Source organism: Dinoponera quadriceps, unplaced genomic scaffold, assembly GCF_001313825.1.
Source record: "Dinoponera quadriceps isolate SergipeBrazil2010 unplaced genomic scaffold, ASM131382v1 scaffold1395, whole genome shotgun sequence".
NCBI lineage: Eukaryota > Metazoa > Arthropoda > Insecta > Hymenoptera > Formicidae > Dinoponera > Dinoponera quadriceps.
The window spans coordinates 1,621,495-1,638,122 of record NW_014556488.1 but is presented as its reverse complement, the minus strand read 5'-3'; the positions used below and the strand labels follow the sequence as shown (position 1 = coordinate 1,638,122).

The window sequence follows — 16,628 nt, the reverse complement described above, 5'->3', positions numbered from 1 at the left end:
CTTCAAAGTATTGTTAATATTTAAGACACATTCACACGTACATGACACACACACACACACACACACACACACACACACACACACACACACACACACACACACACACACACACACACACACACACACACACACACACACACACACACACACACACACACACNACACACACACACACACACACACACACACACACACACACACACACACAGTGGTCATCCGAAGAAGAAACGATAGCCTAATTGAGTACTCCGGTGCCAAGGGATGGTACCACCCCCGCCGTGTATATATTAAACGGATGGAACGTGTGCTATGGCGAAAAAAAAAGGAAAAAAAGGGGAAGAAAGAGAGCAACAAACAAGCAGAAAGGGACGCGATGTTTTTCTATAAATTAGATTATAAGAGGCATATGCAACGATTCGAGACATCCGCCGACACACCTAGTACCGTAATACGAACTTACGTTTTGTAAGCTATTACGAAGAAGAAAGCCGAAGGATGGGAGGGTGATGGGGCGCGCTAGAAACCGGAGGTAGGCTGCTTCTTTTCTCGCGACCGCAAGAGGGTGAAGAGGTATGTACTGAACGTTCGTCGGAGGGAGTTCGAGTTAAAACGGTCGGTTTCAAGCAAAATCGATGTAACGACTAACGTGTGTTGACAAAAGAAAAAAGAAATAAACGCTCTTTACTACAAAACTGCACATGGGTAAATTAAGACGGTGAACGACGATCATCTTCGTAGGCTTCGAAGCAAGCGATCGGAAAAGCGGAGTCCCACTTCCGACACTTCGCTCTTTCCTGCCCCCATTTGTACGTTCTCGAATGCACAATGAGAAGCGGTCGCTGCTGTATGTAACGAATATCGAAGTATTTGTAAATTAATACTAATAATAACGAGTATACACAAAATTCAGACGAAGTCTGTTCTTTCGTTTTCTCGCTCATGAAATCGTGAAATCGAAGTCTCTCTCATCGAAATCGCGATTTTCTCTCTCTCTTACGCGCCAGGATCGCTGAATCCTACTGGATCGAACAAGTCTACAGGATTCGTGTCACAATGAATTAGCAATTAAGATAATTTCGCACGCGCGAAGTACGATCGAATAATCAGCCCGTGGAAATTATTATTCAACAGTTAACCATTTATTTATAATTACATGATATAGCAACATACATTCTTCAGGAAATACACCCTACTAGGACGACAAAGCCGCTTTAGTGCTTCCTCCTTCTGGCTAGATCGAACGGTATCTTCGCAATAGATCTGGAATAATCTGATCGATCGGATTTCAAATCAAACAGATTCGATAGGATTCGCGTTCAGAGGTGGTTTCTTATCCAATGAAATGCCTTCAAAAGAAAAATATGTTTGCATGGGGGATATATATCTACGCTAAATTTGCTACCAATTCATTTCATCGTGGCACAATACTATTTATATGTAGATATATATGTACGTATATATGCACCGAATTGTACGTTCCTATGCAAGAAATATTCAGTCTAACGGTTAGTCAATAGTATATTGTAAGAAATCTGCCTATCTGCGCTAAGACTAGAGTTTTTCGCGTTTCAGGTAAAAACGTCTCTCTTTTAATATTATCTAGGAGACACCGTGTCTCGTATTATCATCGCACATTTAAATATACAATATGACCGCACAATAATCTAAGCAACGGTTGCCGTTGCTTATCTAGCGTACACAGACCGGCACAATATCTCGAACGTTTACCGGATAGAAGTCACCAGGATTTTACGATCGTGATCTTGTGCTTCATTTTACAAATATCATGATCTCGGAATAACAGTTGATATCGTCGTTTTACCGAACAGTCGACAAATGTATAAACACCTCGGCACGATGTGAATAACCGAGAAATTCGAATTGTATCACTGAGACCAGCATTCGGTCAGATCTGATATCTAAGCCGTCTCAAGTTCATCTTCAGATGCTTCATAGTCAGTGAAATGAGCCGTACGGTGTCTGAAGATGAACTCAAGACGGTCTTATATACAAGATCCGACTATAAATATACCGAGCTGAGTACTATCAAGGCTTATGCCGGTCTATATATCTGTGTGTATGTGTATATGTGCGTCATATTCTCTATATGTGATTATGAGAATTAGATACTCGTGCCAATCTGTAAATTGTACGATGAGAATACGCAGTTACGTATCTATCTGCACGTGAGTGCCTATCATTCAATCGTTGCATAGGGTGTGTTGATTATCATTACCAGAATAATACAAAAGAAAAGAAGAAATGGTAACCGTTTCACACGATTGTCGCGACGATCGCGCGTATCGATATCCTGCTCCCGAAGAAATTGTCAACACGTTTCTACAGATTCACAAGTCTGCGCGAGGAACATAATTCAATTCACTTTAGGGACTTCAGGTAAGAGTCGTCGAAGTATTCGAGTTCCTTTATGAGATAGTTGGCCTTATTTCGAAGGACCTTCGCTCTGCTCGCTGATTCTTCTAATATCCGCAGAGTGTTCGCTATTGATTTGAGTTCGCTGTCCATCTCAGACGTCGCTTCGTCCACTAAATGACAGAGACGTGCGAAGGTGCTGGACAGCTCTCTGCGTAATCACGGCAGGTATTATTACAGGAGAAAGAGAACAGGGACGATGCCAGTAGAGAAACGACGCAAGGCTCGCTTGAGACAAATTCTCGAACCCACGTCGTACACAAATTGTGTCGCAACTTACTGTTGTACTTGATGACTGCAATTGGCGGATGTAAGATCCACGATCAGTCGCAACTTTGTTGTGGCGTGTTCAACGTACTGTCTCTTGAATTCGCGTTCCTTCGCTTTGTTAGTCCACGTTAGACGTTCGTAAAGATACAAAGTACCGTATATTGCACAAGTAACCGCTATCAATCTCCAACCTATCGTTTTTAACAGCTGGAAAAGAGAATGAGGCCATTCATTTACAGAGAGAGAAGGGAAGGGGGAGAGGGAGAAAGAAAGAGATTCTTTACACAGGACGTCTCGCTGTAAATAAACACACATGTATAAAAAATGTAAAAAAAAAAACAAGTAAATCGTGGATGACGTGATATACATACAAAACCAGCAACAATAAGGCCACCAGTGCCCTGCGACGTGACAGATGCAACGGCTATCCGACTGGCTAATGACCAATCCTCGGGTCTCGGTGCGAAGTTCGCCGCGTTCGAAATCAGCTTGACGGAATCTATGCTGTCCGCGGGCGACGCGATACTCGGCGGGATCTGCGAGAAACGAAAGAGGAAACATTGGCAATTGCGATGACGCACGCGTTTCACCCCGTTCTGCACCATTTTCACGTCCCTTACTTACATCCTGAGGGTAATTGGTGATGGCTAATTTGTGGCCCTGCTTCCCCGCGAACCTATTGATGATCGCCGTGAAGCCCCAGGAGAAACGGAACTCCAGGTCCTCGTGGAAGTCCGCGCACAGGTTGTCGCAGTTCAGGCGGTACAGTATCTCGAACGGCTCCCGTCGTGGCAATATGTTGAGCGACATCTGCTTCTTGTTCTCGGGCAGCAGGCCCGACATCCTGTCGGTCATTTCCCGCTGCGAGTGCTCCATGTTCAGCGCCAACGCGGTACTGAGCCTGGCCCGTAGATTCGATCCTGCGGCAGAAACAACACGCTCATCGGTATCCGGAGACGTTCGAACTCGCGTCGAACAGCGACAAACACACGGCCGAAAATTACCTAAGCCGTTCTCCACGTGCGTGTGAAGCTCTCGCTTGTAGACGTTCAGGACCAACGTCTCCGGATGGAAGGGAACGCTGAACTCGTCCACCAATACGGCCAGTCGTCGGATCTCCTCGTTCAGGGCCTTTGAAACCTTCTGCTCCACGTCCTCCACCATGCAGTGAATCTTGTTTTTCATCTCCTGGGTCAGCAGTATCAGCTGCTGCTCCGTGAAGTTCAGTTTGTCGTTCACCTCCTTCTTGACGTCCTTCTGCTCGTCCCGCATCTTCTGCGACCGGTTCAGTATCTCGTCCAACGCTTTGCGTATTTCACTGCGACAGATCGACACAAAGGGAGAGGGGAGGGAGAGATAAGTTGACTCGCTTGTGTTCCGCGCGAGGAATACACACGATTGCACGCACACCGTACGATCCGGTGAAGAAAAAAAAAAGATAAAACAGCGTTTTCTTACTCAGCGATGTGTTTACCACGTTCCGAGTGCTGCTCGAACTTGGTCTTCACCGCCGACTTGGAGATACACTCTTCGAACTTCCTCTCGAAATCTTGAAATTCGAAGTACCGGTTTTGAAAACCGTCCGCCAGCGCGCCGTCTGTAAAATGCGCAGATACGATAAGATCACGTTGGCGGGGCGATTCTACGTCTCTGAGAAGCGAGATGAAAAAAAAAACTGTAAACGGCAAATCTCAGGATATTACTGTGGGCGGGTTGGCCGCGTTGCTCCTGCATACGGGCCTGGAGGGTCTCCTTCGCGGAAATGAAGAAGACACGTTCCTCGGCATCCTTGGGATTGTACACGTTCAGCTCCCTCGACAAGAAGTCAATAGCACGCTCTTGATGCTGCGCTCTCACCTACACACAAGAAGCGAGTAGGGTGGGAAAAACTTCTATCGAGATTCTCGTTAAAGTCACGATGTGACGTTCGATCGTGATAACAAGCACACACACTGACAGAACTTTGCTGGTACTAAGCTGTCGAAAAGACGCAAACAATAGTACATAAATATTGTTCGGTAAGTAGATAGATTGGAAAACATATTCACAGTTCACTGTGCGGGGAAAAGACAAACTTTCGATCTCTCCGCTTCGGTATCACGAATTCATGCGTGTTCAGCTCGTAGCGGTGCGTGTAGCATTTGTATCGAGCGTGGACGAATTCTGCTACTGTCGAAAATGAACGTGTGTGTCACAGATCGAAATGTAATAAGGCGTTTCCCCGTTTATTGCGTAACTGTAACGTACGAGTCGAGTTTCTAAAGATCTCTGAGAGACGGCTCTCGATTCAGTTCTACTTAACGCGAGAGCTAAATCAGGACGGTCGGAAGCATCGTTTCTGAATAAACAACCATCTCCATGGCATAGGTAAACTCACCTCCTTTTGTTCTTTGACCAGCTAAAGAATAAAGGAGATATTACTGAAATTCATTTACATTACGACGGCACTACAAGGAATGTCAATTTGTCAGATGTAAACGCATATAAAATTAACAATTTCAGCGTGAGATACGTATGTATATCGCAATTGTCGCAGTTTCTCTTGATTTTTCAGAACTGGCACCACGTAAATACATACCTGATCGAAGAATTCCGGTTCAGAAGCGGAGGCGTCCCATCGGTTATTTAGAATAAATATATTCGGTTTCGACAGTCGTGTGGAAACTTTGTGAAAGAAGTTCTTTTCCTGAAGGGAAACGAGGAAATAGAAATATATACAGTCAGCCGATCGTTGGTGGAAGGGGGTTGTCTGTGGTATGCATATAATTGAACTCACCGTAACCATCAAGGTAGATTCCGCATTTGCCACCAAAACGAAAACGTCCGCATCTAAACAGTGCTTATCGATCCATTCGTCGAGATTTGGAGTCACATCTACTCCTGGACTGTCGACGAATACTACGTCGTCCCGTAATAACGAACATTTGTCCTTCGGCCAGAATATTCTCACTAAGTGACTCTCGCACAGTTTCTCTTTGCAAAGCGCATGACCTAACTGTCCGACGGACTGCACCGGCTGTTTTTCGGTGGATCCTTCCGTGACGAGGTACGATTCACCGTTTTCAGAGCCTTCGACTTGTAGAAAACAGTTCGTGGTGTGCCCTATGCCACTCGGCAGAATTTTGTCGCGCAGCATAGCATTAATTACAGTACTTTTCCCATTACTCGTTCTGTAATATACGTGCAAGTGTAAAAATTCCACTTACATCCGAAATATCCGAAGGATCATTAATTTAATGAAATCTGAACGTACCTGCCAAAAAAGGCGACTTTCATGTGATCTCTTTTGAGAACATCTTTTATTGCACGCACTTTGTCAACGTAAGCTTTGATTTTCACCACTTCTTCAGCAGATACAATGTTATGGTCATTTTGTAATGCTGTAAAGTTAATGTTGACTAGATAAACTGTTACATTACGTTAAATATGTTTCACTTTTACTCCTTCCTTTCTCTCTCTCTTTCTCTTACTGTTTACTCACATGCCATAAATTCCACGGTATCCGCCACATAATCCTCTATTTCCAAAAATATATCATTGATCTTCTTTTTTGCGTTAACAAAGATCTGTAGAGGAGAATTATCAGTTCTAACATCTGACGTTCGATGCTGGCTGTCTCCTCCAATCATGGATACTGTGCGATTGATATAGGCAGCCATGTCTCTTTACGTTTCTACTTTAAATGGTGGTATAATTGGCGAAAGGAATAAAAATGTACGGTGCAGTTTGGATAGGCGGTACGGCGACACACACAGTGCACAGCATGCGGGATCAACTGAAATCATAAAAAGCAGGAGTTAAACATTTTCTAATGGCTAGCTCTTGCTGTTATATACACACAGATATGAACATATATAGGATGTTTTTCATCTATAAATGGATATATTGTAAACACTAGTGATCATTGTGAGATATGTTTCAAATTAAAATCATTTTTCCATAGGTCTGAAGAAAGAAATGCCAATCAAAATTTTATTCTAGACAGATTTGCTCTCCCAATATAAAACTTACTTGTCTCCTTTTGCATGTGGAAACATAACATTTTCTCACATAAATTAACTTTTACAGCATATTGTAATTTTCACAAGATATTTTCCACAAGATAGAAACTGACTTTAATTTGAAACATTTTGTTGATACTTTCCGAAATATTTGTGTATTTGTGAGTAAAAATAATTGTTTCTTAAATCAAATAGGTACATGTAACAAGCAATTACACGACATTAAACATAAGTTTGATACATTGCGCAACCTTTTTATCTTTAGTCATTGATGACCCGTAGAGTAAAACTATAATTATTCAGATTTTGCTGCTGCGCCCAAAATTGCTCTAAAACAATTTATAGTATTGTTATTGTTGTTAAAGATACAATGAATTGTGATAAATTAAATGAATCGTGACAAGAGAGAATATATATATATATAACATTTTTTACACATGTTGCGTAAGAACGGGCGGACATTTATTTTATGATCAACATGGAATTTGTATCATTTCCGAGCGCGCGCTTTTAACAATCAAACACGTGTAATTGTATGTCTACATACGGCGGACGATACAAATTACACAGAATTTCTAGATTGTATCTCGTACCGACAATTTGCAAGTATAACCTCAATTAACGGCAGAAAAAAGTTCACACAAACAGTGCGCATCAAGTTCTACTAACCGTTAGAACATTTTCACAGCAGTATACTAGTCATATCGTGAGGATAATCGTGCGTGAAATGATGAAATCGAATCATGACCGCAGTGATACCTCTGTTGATTAATAAATATATGTATATTAGACTTAAAATAAATTTGCTCCGGCTCAGCCTATTCCGATGCTGACGTTCTAACCAAACCGTTGCAACTTACTAACAATGCGGGAACACGTGATCACACGACGAATTCGATCGAATGAACACACCGCACAGCACGCAAGCGGCAAGAGGAGTGAAAGACATCGTGTCGTGAATCCATCGTTTGCGAACATTTATACCCATTCGCTCCGTTATTTCATGGTGGAGAGGCGAAAAGTTCGTCCGAATCGTCCGCCGAATCACTCGATTATTTTTGAATAGATCCTTTCGATTTGCCTTCAGCCCGTGTCAGACTACGGATTACGATTAAAATTTGATCAATCAGAGCAACATTCGTTAACTTGTTTAAAAAACTTTGCTCTAATTGGTCGATTTGATACGGTCTGATACGAATTTCTCGGCCACGTTAAAAATGAAAAGTAGTCTGAAGGCCATCTTAAAGTTATCTTCGTAGTCAATGAAATGAATCGAGAATCTGTAGATAAGGAACTCAAAAAAATTTTAAATATAAGATCCGACTTTGAATATTGGTCTGACCTGCCGTTGAGTTGTACTATTTGCAAAATATAAGTGCATCTATATGTATAGAATCGAAGTGGTACGAGTCAATAATAAAATGCGTCTCTTTGCAAGTAGTACGACTAAATAATAGTCAGTCAAATTTTGTTTTCAACGACTGACGTATAACTCGACTTAACGACTGATCAGAGGGTTATTAATTTTTAAATAATAAAATTATTTATACATAATTAAAAGATTGCCTATTGTTATATTTATACGCACACAATTCAAAAGGTTTAACGAAATCTTAAGTAAGTTTTACAAAGTTAAGAAATTTTCAACACCTGTCACGCTTTATGTGATTATATATAATTAGGACAATCGTTTTAATTGATATTTATTAATAATTTTCATATATTATTCATTTTCATATTTTCTTTTCATTTAAAATACATACTAATACCAAATTTCATATTGATCGATAGATGTGTATATCCTAAATAGTTTCTTTTATATTATTAAAATTTCTCACATATTTTATATTGTTATCTAGCCATGCAGCATAGAAGGGATTGCATGAAAACTCTGCCTCTATTGGAAGGAGCAAAAGTGATCGTCATAGATGAAGGTTGGTTATTTCTGGAATATCTAATCTATATTATTCTGTATATTTTACATATATGTTAATGAAACATACTGACTGCTTTATATCTTGTAGGACTGGAAGCATTATATGCAAGAACGTTAATAGCTGGTTGGATGCGTACATGGTTAGAGAAAGATCATAACTACAGTGTCGATCTACTGTCGTTTAGCGACCCGAAATTTTGGTACAACGACGAACCGAAATCATTTGTATCCAAAAATGTGCAACTACACGATTATTACAGCATCGATGTGGATAAAGTAGCAAATGAGGATATAGAAAATCTCAGACATATACTCGAGACTGTTAATCCACATAATACAGTTATTATTGACTGTCTGAGCTCCTTGGTCTTATATGTTGGTCTAACGAAAACTCTGTGGTTTATAGAGAAGTTGAGCAAACATGTGTCACAGTTGATTTGCATTTACAGAAGGGATTTTATACAGAACAAGATTCCTGCCATTGAAACGTTAGGCACTACGTACGTGAAGTTAGAGAAACACGTTGGAATTAGTGCAATAAACAGTCTGGTTTATAGCACAACATTTGTTCATAGAAAGCCAGGTGGGTCTGTATTATGTCAAACAGAAGTGATAACTCAGGACAATGCGACTTATCAAATCACTACTGGAAGCATCGTCACACCGAGCGACCACAAGGATCAAGCAGGTACGAATCAACCGGTGAAGATCGAGTCATCATTCAGGATAGAAATGAACGCTCGGGAAATGGAGCAAAGAAACAAGACGCCTTTACCTTACACGATAAACGCAGCGAACACATCCAGGATACATTATCAGCCAGACGATGTAGATGACATAGACGAAGACGATCCTGACGACGATTTATGTATTTGAATTGATTAAAACGAAATATTTATACAAGGACTTTTTGTTATAATATATATTTTGTATATATATTATTTAACACATCAATCTGAACTTCATTGCATCTTTCCTGCGATCCAGCTTCCTCCAGATTCTGAAGCGGACTCCAAATACTCGACATACATATTACACAGGGTGCCAAAGGAGGGAATGATTTTCTTTTCATCAATAGTCCACTTCCGATAGAATTGTCGTGTATTTATTACTTATCGCCACGACTTACATCGTACATGACTTACACACATCTGTGTAAATTCGCCTTGATATGAGAAAACACGATTCAACGAGAAATAAATGTCTTTACAGGGAAAAAGGCGAGACGGTGGTGTTTGACTAAAGTTTCGAGAGATAAATAGCTACGGTGTAATACTTGTATTGCGAAACTATCTACTGGCATGCACGCATGCTTCTCTTTGTAACCGATAAACCATACATCTCTCTTCGCACGTACAGAGCTCGAGTGGTGACGAGAGATTAAAGCAAACTTATACTCTAATTCCCGGTGCGACGCAGGCATTACGAAAATATATTACTTTCTGTATTAGCGTCATCTCAGCATCCTTTCTAACCGCATCTCTTACGTGTGTCTCATCCTTCCGTCAAATACACTATGACGAGGAAATCAGGATCTTCGTCCTGATGGAAATAGTGTACTTGCATCGGAAGTACATATTTCACACGAGTTGTAAGCGGCATACAATATATTAAACACAGCCTTCGCTAACCTCAGATAAAATTATAATAAAACAGCTGGAAAACTGCTACTATCTATATTATACTACTACAGCTAATACTGGTATTATTTCTCGTTTAACAACAGAAATACGTCACTTGTATTCAGAAGAAGTAAAGTAAATCTGTTATCGGAAATTATTCTCACTCAGCGAATCCTCTTCCGCTGTCTATGAGGGGATTTCACTATAAAAATTAAATTTTACCTAAGAGTAGTCGGCGCAAAATAATCGTCCAAATATTTCGCTATGCTTGCAGTCGCAAAATGTTACGACGCAATACAAGGAACAATTACAGTCATAAATAAGTATAAATGTACCACTCTTACGTCGAGAGATTCGATCGTATCTCTCCGCTTTTCTCACTCGCGCGATTGGCGTTTAAAATATAATATATGGAACTATCCCTTGTCTATTTCGAGCTGATCTGGGTAGGAAACTTAATTGCACGTTGAACACGTACGCACAAACAGATCTTGTTCGTAGAGCTTGCGCTGATGAGTATATCGTTAATTTAAAAAAATATTATTTATTAGACAAGTTAAAAATTAAAATATATCTTTGTGCCACGCAGAGACCGAGAGACCGGAAATTCAACTATGCGCTGAACGTGTACAGCAGATTCTGGTCGTAGAAATGATGCGTACCGTCCACGTGTTGCAGAACTCGGCTCTCCAACAGACAACGGCCGTATCGAACAGCGTCCTCCCGATTGCTCGCGAGTCCAACCTCCAGCAGCCAGTTGACCAGGTCAGTGCCGGAGAAGACCCCTCTATACACTCTCAATAATCGCCTACGACACATGGATATGCGTGCCCGACACGCCTCCAGGTGGCATCGATTAAACTGTTCCCGGATCGCCCTCACTTCGGGGCTCAGAGCCTCCTCGCAAGGAAGCTGTAACTCTTTTCCTGCCGACATTTTTGGAAATATTATTAAGGGCACGCTACTCGCGAGTTTTTTTCGTATTGGAAGAATCGTTCTATCTTCCTTTAGTATGTAGTGAAAACTAAAGGTATTTATGTTTCGTGCAAATAATTTCAGCAGTTTCCGAATTGTCATCCTGCGGCATACATTACATCGCTGATGGTATTACCTGTACGCCACCTTTTGCAGGTTTTTCGCAGCCAACATCCAAATTTACCCAGACTTGGATCGAGCCCGAAGATCGCAAATGTTATTAACGATTGTCCGAAGTTCAAGGCCACGTCTAAGAACGCCAGCTCGGCGTAAATACCGGAGAACTGTTCCATGATCAACGTGCCGACTGATATCGATATGCCCTGCAACACGTTACGCGGTTGAATCTCGCGATCTTGCGAATCGACGTCTCCACGACAGTGAAAAGTTCACAACGTACAATAAACGTGGAGCACAAGAGCAGGATGAGCAGAACGAGGTGACGCAGGATCTGCGGGTCGTTATCTGTATTCATGTCGCTCTCCTCGATGCAATTGTAGCTCTCCTCGTACATTCCGCACGCCTCTCCTGTCGAACAGCCGTTTTGGAAGTCGCAGCGAATTCTGTAAGCGTTCATTGCGTTACCACCCGTTCATTCGCACGCATAATGTGGTATAATATGACACACGAGATACGCATGGTAGTCTCATCTTGGAATTTCACTCACCGAGGCGAGCTGATCAACGGTGAGACTAAATCCTCGACATCCACCACGGGTCTGTCAGTGACTGGGATCGTTGTGCTCTCCGTGTTGTTGCCAAGATGCTCGTACGACAGCTCAGGGTGCCTTCTTTGATACCTCTGTTGCAAGACCAAGCAACCCAATGTCACTGTCACAAAATCAAACGATTATGTAATGGTGATTATAAGTCTTATGTACACTTGCGTGTTTCATAATGTGCTAATGGCAATTTAGGAAAACGATTCAAACATCCCTCTCTCGGACAGAGCAGAAAATGACGATATTTCAAAATAAAATGTCGAAGTGATGAAAAAATGACCGAAAGGTGAGTTTCCACAGTCACTTTCTCGATTCTTACGTACCTATAAAGCAGAATATCAACAAGATTGAAGATACAACGGCTTGAACTCGGTTCAATTGGAAATTCGGATTCTTCATGTTGAGATCGGTCAAGTCCGGGATCTCGGAGAAGCACAGTATTATCACCAAGAAAAGCGGTACCCTGGAAACTAAAGTTATTTCAGACACACCGAATTTCTATTTAATCTTCTCGCACGATCGTGCGAGAAGAAAGCTCGTATCCGTACCCCCATCCAATCGGGTAAAAGTATCTCTGCAACTTCTCAACGTGGGACCGTGGATGTACACCGAGGTACAGCAAGGTCGCTGCGATTCCAGCTGTCCACATTCGACTCGCGTACACGCCTACTGTTATCAAGACAAACTGGACATACCTGCGTGGTTGATAACAATCGGTCATAATCGTATTTCTAGAGGAATCGCCGGTCGATCGCACAGAAATGTCATTACCATAATATCGTGACGTAATTGCATTTCGGATCCAATTTCGACCAAATGATCACGCCTATCGCCGTTGCGAACTGAAATTACGCGGACGGATTTTCACACATTGTGAATTTCAACCGACATACGCCGCCGAATGATGTGTATCATACATTTTGCACAATTTGCTGTGCCTACCTGGGCGATTATGAGACACAGGGTGCACCGATGAGTGACGTGGTTGTACTTTTTCCACCCGAAACCGAGGAAGCAGATCATCAGCCACACGCAAGCGGCCGCGGACGCGACGCCCATATCGAAGGAGAAGATATTCAACTGCTTTACGTAACTGATCGGCGTGATGCCGGCGTAAGTCGCGTCGATCAGCTTGGCCGACACGAACATGAGCGGGGCCGAGAGGAAGGTGCAGGCCACCATCGCCGAGGCGATCAGATCGATCTCAAGGTTGTACCGCAGAGTGAAGATGAACAGAGCCGGCGCAGTCGGAATGGTGCCGTACAAGAAGCCGTACGTACTCAGATCCCTCGTCTCCGTGTCGTTGTACCCGGCGTTCAAGAGGATGATGGACTCTCTTATGACCAAGGGTAGCACCAACAACTTCACCGAGATCAGTATACCCGGTATGACCAGCGCTGTGCCCTTCAATTTGTGCACCTTGCCGACCATCATCAAGCCGAGGAGGAAGAGCGCGCTGGCGGAGAACGCGTTGCCGAACACCTCGAGTATCGTGGCGAGCAGACGCGGAACGTTGTGCTTGAAGATGAGATTCCCCACGATGCCTAGGACCGTCATGAACAGCACCGGATTCAGCACAACGCCCTTCACCACCGAGAACACCATATCTTTGTAGCCTGCGTGCTCCTCCACGCGCCGCTTGCCTATCTCCAACAGGACGAAGCCGATCGGGTTCAATATGGCTAGTGATATAGGAGCCATCAGGTAGAGATACGCCGCGTATTCCGGGTGGGTTTGTCCGTACAGAGCATCGACTGAAATTAACATTACTATTTGCAGCAGATTTCACGCGGTATTATGTCTCACGAGAAAAAGGACTACACTCGTCTCCACAGTTCTCATCTATAGAAGCCTTTTGGAATTCATGAGCATCATAAGCATCCCTGAATCAAATTCTCTGAGCCCCACGCCAAAAAATCGTCCTTAAAATATTAAATGAGCAATAATCGAGATAATGCATTTGATTCTGGAACGCTTGCTGATTCCAAGGCTTCTAGGACAGGAACTTGAGGAGGTAATTGAAGCCCTTTTCCCCCGGAGAAGCTTTCAGCTCCTACTCATCGGGTATCCAATAGCAAAATCATTGCTCTGCGTGGTAAATATCGCGAAGAGGGCGGCGCGTCCAGGATTCGACGGTTTCTTAATTATTAGTGAAACAACGAGCACTACGACGAACACACAGCTCTTGGCCAGCAGTACGGCGAGCAGGAACTTCCAATTGACCAGTGAGAAGTCGAGTTTCGCCAGAGACATAAAAATTAAAGACGGCAAAGCAAAAGTGCCGACGAAGGTGTTCAGACCGTTCGCCTCGGACTTTGTTATCACGTCGAATCTTCCAGCTATATATCTGCAAGATACATATTTCAATTAAAATCAGCATGTATGCGTTTCGCTTCCAAATATATGTTAAACGTGTCAAATAGACAATTAAAAATCAACATATGGAGGAGAGTAGAGAATTCCAATGAAATTAAAAAAAAACATATCAAAACTTTTAGCAATTTTTTATTTGAATGATAAAGTATCAGGAATATTCTTACCCGCACAATATAATAGCAAAACACTGTACCAGTGCGAGATATAAATTATCGGTTGGTTCAACCTCTGTCTTCGCGTATTGATCCATATGTGATGATAAAGATGTTGACAAAATGCTTTCTTGATTGCTCTAAAATAAAAGATAAAAAATATGTGAGAAACAAATGCATTGAGAAATCTTGAATACAGAAAACATAATTCATTCTCTTTTAACTTGTTATATACCATTTTTGCTCACTATATGTGAAAGATACCATCCTATTATATTACAGTCAGCATAATAAAAATTGCCTCTTTACATGATAAACTCTCATGTTGTCTTCGTATCTGCAAACAAATGATGCTCAGTTCCTTGTAATCTCAGTTCTAGTAATCTATATTCACCTAACAAACTAACTTTAATATTAGCATATGTCGTAGGAAAGTAGATAAGAAAAAATCTGTAAAACAGTATACACTTGAAGCTACAAAGTATATTTGTAGAAGTGTACGATTACAATAGTTGTAACCTGAGAAGAAAGAAAAGAACGACTAACTGTTATCGTTGATCCTAGGCTGTTATCAATACAACTCGCTAATACGAACATAAATGCCATGATTAGACGTTTCGTAAGATTAACCAAAAAATCACCTAAAAGCGCACATCGCAATGTGGAAAAAAAAATATTGGCCAATCGGAGCGCATTGCTTTCTTTCTTGGAAGCGGCAGAGAGGATGACGGAGGAACGGGTAATCCTGCGGTTCTGTGAACGTTGGTACTCAAATATCAGTAATGACAGGTGAATCTGTCACAAGGCGACCGCCACGTAAGGAACGAGGCGAGTGCGAGCGAGACCAATGTCAGACGGGCCGGATATCAAGCGCGCATGCGCCGCGAAACGACACGCTCGTGCGGGACATGTGAATTCGCACGTCCGCTAATTCATATCTTATCACTGCGCCCGATAACGAGGCAATGTGAAATGTGGGGGAAAAGTTATAAAAAGGGAAACGGTACCAGTCACGCCTGTTGGCAGCCGCGAGTTCTCACCTTCAATCATCTTCATCGGCATCATTCTCGTCAGCTGTCAATCGTCACAATTAGAATAGAATATAATATAATAGAATAGAATATATATATTACAATGAAGTGGTTCCTCCAGTGGTTGCTTCAACTAGTAAAGGACTGTTTCATCCAAGCAGTGTCCAACCAAATGAAACAATTAATCGAAGAAATGGTGCAGCAGTTAGTCGACTACATACGTCGCTCATTTACGCCAGATAACATTCAATGGGGCTGGAACGCATGCATCGAGTTACTCTTCAGCATTATGGGACAGCTGATGTCTCAGTCACGAATCGAATTGACAAATAATACCATACCATGGAAAGGAAATGATTAATTAATTACTAATGGTTTAGCGTTTCTAAGTAGGAGACATAATTTTATTTCTTAAAGGAACGCTAAAAGATCAAGACTTATATGATGAAGCTAGTCAAATAAGCTCGTTCCTAATAATTAGGAACGGCTTAACAACCAACTTTTTAAAGCTTTTCACACTTCAATTTTTTGGGAGGAGATAGACTACGTGAACATTTACGTAGTCTTCCTTCCCATATAGCACAGAAGCTTGCAGTAACATTGCTGCAGCGTTGCAACATTCGCAGCAATATTGCTACAATGTTGCTAACGTCGCAACAATGTTGACGTTAGCTCTCGTGCTGCGTGGGTTCCTTCGAAATGCAAAAGGCGGATCGGCCTTGATCGCAGAAAATTAGCAGCTGCCTTTGATTTTTATCAAATTCCATTCACGCGCTAATTCGTAGTTTATCCTGATAAGCTGATAAGATATTAGACTGATTCACTGATATGTGGTGCATGTCAGTGCTCGGGATTACTTTCATCGCTTTCGGGAGCGATTTTTCGAGGGCTCTGCGACTACTTTCTTCTCCTTGCCTCTTCTGTCCATACTTTGCACGATGTAATTGACAGTAGTTGCCCTCAGCATCAGGACCGTCAACTTCATAAGATCACTGTGAGACACGCCCTGATTTCTGAAAAGTTCTTACTGAAACTAGTCTCCTAGTCGCGTGTTGTTTTTATACGCTGCCGACACAATTATTATATTGTTATTACAGCGATAGAACTGTAG

At 42.0% G+C, this 16,628-nt stretch overlaps 3 protein-coding genes across 11 annotated transcripts; 1 reads left to right on the top strand and 2 right to left on the bottom strand.

Moving 5' to 3' along the window:
- Positions 1-1,117: 1,117 nt before the first annotated feature.
- On the bottom strand, positions 1,118-7,926 carry LOC106747777 (transmembrane GTPase Marf). 9 transcript variants are annotated; one of them, XM_014625664.1, is made up of 14 exons: positions 7,565-7,926; positions 7,374-7,465; positions 6,185-6,478; positions 5,957-6,110; positions 5,480-5,873; positions 5,282-5,389; positions 5,081-5,101; positions 4,407-4,560; positions 4,162-4,300; positions 3,708-4,021; positions 3,328-3,623; positions 3,075-3,239; positions 2,714-2,910; positions 1,118-2,584 (listed from the first exon to the last, which is right to left on the bottom strand). In XM_014625664.1, exons 3-14 carry the CDS (start codon positions 6,360-6,362, stop codon positions 2,380-2,382), a joined length of 2,325 nt encoding a protein of 774 aa, XP_014481150.1. In that variant the 5' UTR covers positions 6,363-6,478; positions 7,374-7,465; positions 7,565-7,926; the 3' UTR covers positions 1,118-2,379. The 9 variants fall into 9 exon arrangements, with proteins under 9 accessions (XP_014481150.1, XP_014481159.1, XP_014481152.1 ...); XM_014625673.1 differs by lacking the exon at positions 7,565-7,926 and adding an exon at positions 6,956-7,033 and having other exon boundaries at positions 6,185-6,269; positions 7,374-7,550; XM_014625666.1 differs by lacking the exon at positions 7,374-7,465.
- A 234-nt stretch (positions 7,927-8,160) lies between these two features.
- On the top strand, positions 8,161-9,968 carry LOC106747779. Its single transcript, XM_014625675.1, has 3 exons — positions 8,161-8,321; positions 8,564-8,638; positions 8,729-9,968. The coding sequence occupies exons 2-3, from the start codon at positions 8,566-8,568 to the stop codon at positions 9,514-9,516; spliced, it is 861 nt and encodes a 286-aa protein (XP_014481161.1). The 5' UTR covers positions 8,161-8,321; positions 8,564-8,565; the 3' UTR covers positions 9,517-9,968.
- Positions 9,724-15,344, bottom strand: LOC106747778 (integral membrane protein GPR155). Its single transcript, XM_014625674.1, has 12 exons — positions 15,128-15,344; positions 14,722-14,823; positions 14,499-14,626; positions 14,016-14,305; positions 12,901-13,712; positions 12,730-12,800; positions 12,507-12,653; positions 12,282-12,421; positions 11,905-12,067; positions 11,638-11,800; positions 11,374-11,560; positions 9,724-11,188 (listed from the first exon to the last, which is right to left on the bottom strand). Exons 2-12 carry the CDS (start codon positions 14,722-14,724, stop codon positions 10,875-10,877), a joined length of 2,418 nt encoding a protein of 805 aa, XP_014481160.1. The 5' UTR covers positions 14,725-14,823; positions 15,128-15,344; the 3' UTR covers positions 9,724-10,874.
- Positions 15,345-16,628: the final 1,284 nt, after the last annotated feature.